The 2,026-nt window shown below is 35.8% G+C and overlaps 1 protein-coding gene across 1 annotated transcript; it reads left to right on the top strand.

The window, feature by feature from the left end:
- Positions 1–70: 70 nt before the first annotated feature.
- LOC107576767 (centromere/kinetochore protein zw10 homolog) lies at positions 71–1,965 on the top strand (the record flags this gene model as incomplete). The annotated part of the gene is made up of 6 exons (XM_016262900.1): positions 71–243; positions 332–495; positions 840–970; positions 1,064–1,195; positions 1,284–1,486; positions 1,637–1,965. Coding segments are annotated over 6 exons (927 nt in total), but the record flags the coding sequence as incomplete, so codon positions are not given.
- Positions 1,966–2,026: the final 61 nt, after the last annotated feature.

Below are 2,026 nucleotides of genomic sequence, written 5' to 3'. Positions count from 1 at the left end.
TTTTTTTTTCGGCTCATTATTTTGGCCATTTTTCTCTTTAATAATAACGTCTGTTAATCTCTAATAATAATTCGGCCGAAAAATCGTTGCATCCCTAGCAGATACTGTATGTTTTTATGTCCATTTGGAAGCTGAACTTCAAAAAATTGTGGTCTTTTGTTTTTTTTGCAGTGCAGTCCAGCTTTTCTACACAGTCAGAAACATTTTTCACCTATTCTATGATGTTGTGCCTACATATCACAAGTAAGCTGATGTCTTTTTTTAAATAGCAGTAATCTTGCTTTACTGTTTGTTTGTTTGTTTTTAATGTGATTCTGTTTTCATAAATTAGGGACAACTTCCTGAAGTTGCCTCACTTGGCTGCAATCCAACACAATAACTGCATGTTCATCGCTCACCACCTTTTAACCTTGGGTTTCCAGTTTAAACCTCACCTTCCTTTGAAAGATGGCGTGGCTTATTTTGTTGACTTGGTCCCAGGCTTCAGAAGACTAGGTGAGGGCACACTGACATTTATGATACTGTTCAAACTGGTCAGTAAGAAATTAATACTTTTATTCAGCATTACAATTAACAATGCATAACAATTCAGACAAGGATTCAGCCTTGTCATCACAGGAATAAATTACATTTTAAAACATATTCAAATAGAAAACAGTAATTTTAAATTATAATAATATTTCACAATATTACTGTTTTTACTGTATTTTTGATCAAATAAATGCAGCCTTATTGAGCTGTAAAATCTTACCATCCCCAACCTTTTGAACAGTAGTGTACATGGCAATTTTCAAGATGAGATGCTTATTTTTTTTTTAAATGTTCTCTTTTTAAACAAGGTGCTCGGTGCTTTGTTGCACAAATGAACGTTCAAAAAGCTGAGATGTTGGAGAGACTGTCCACTGCACGTAACTTCTCCAACTTGGATGATGAAGACAATTACTCTGTAGCCAGCAAGGCTATCAGACAAGTATGATCAAACACCACAAATCCACTCAGTATATAAGCATATTTGTGCCTAGAGTGCTTGTCACTGATGTTTTATTGCTATTGTTTATTTTAGGTAATTCATCAGCTGAGGAGGTTGGGAAAAGTTTGGCAAGATGTCTTGCCTGTGAACATATACTGCAAAGCCATTGGGACTCTCCTCAATACTGCAATATCAGAGCTGATTAACAAAATTATGATGCTGGAGGTAAGGCAATACATAATGCTGTTGTTGTTGTTGTTTTTGGGGACACCACTTAACTGTTTGAGGTGTAAACCAAGTGCTCTCATTCCAGGACATCTCTAACGTGGATGGTGAGCGACTGCGAACACTATGTCAAACCATCATAGAGGAAGGGCCGCTGGTCTTCAATCCATTGCCGGATGAAAACAAGAACAAAAAATATCAAGAAGAGGTTCCAGTCTATGTTAAGAAATGGATGACCTTAAAAGAGATCTCCATGGTGCTAAATGCTAATCTACAGGAGATCGTGGACAGGTGATACACTTAATCTTTTATATATGGTTAATTTTAAGGGAAATTGTCTGTAATTCCTTTATTAGCTTTTCATTAATTTTTTTAGGATTATGTATCAAGTTCATAGATTTAATTGGAGCTCACATTAAACATATTTTTCTTCTTATTTAGGTGGGCAGAGGGGAAAGGACCTTTGGCAGTGGAGTTCTCCTGTAATGAGATGAAGAGCTTTATTCGAGCCCTGTTCAAGAACACAGAAAGACGAGCAGCAGCCCTCGCTAAAATTGTCAAATAAACAGCCAAAAGACCAATGCAAAATAACACTACTTGGGGCTTTTCCTTACATATATTGTATTCTATATTTTTCTATTTTGCTGAAAGATGCATTACAATAAATGCTTTTCTAAGCACATGCCTGCTCTCTTATCAGTATGCCCTGTTATCAGTATATGAATACTTGAAAAATACCTCAATAAAATGCAGCAATTGCATATAGTCTTGTTTTAGGCTGATAACTTTTTCCAAGTTATTTTGTTTTATGGAAAATATAAGGGGGGGGGG

Source organism: Sinocyclocheilus grahami, unplaced genomic scaffold, assembly GCF_001515645.1.
Source record: "Sinocyclocheilus grahami isolate Dianchi unplaced genomic scaffold, SAMN03320097.WGS_v1.1 scaffold4306.1, whole genome shotgun sequence".
Taxonomy (NCBI): domain Eukaryota; kingdom Metazoa; phylum Chordata; class Actinopteri; order Cypriniformes; family Cyprinidae; genus Sinocyclocheilus; species Sinocyclocheilus grahami.
The sequence above is the reverse complement of the archived record's forward strand: the minus strand, read 5'-3'. Positions and strand labels throughout refer to the sequence as shown.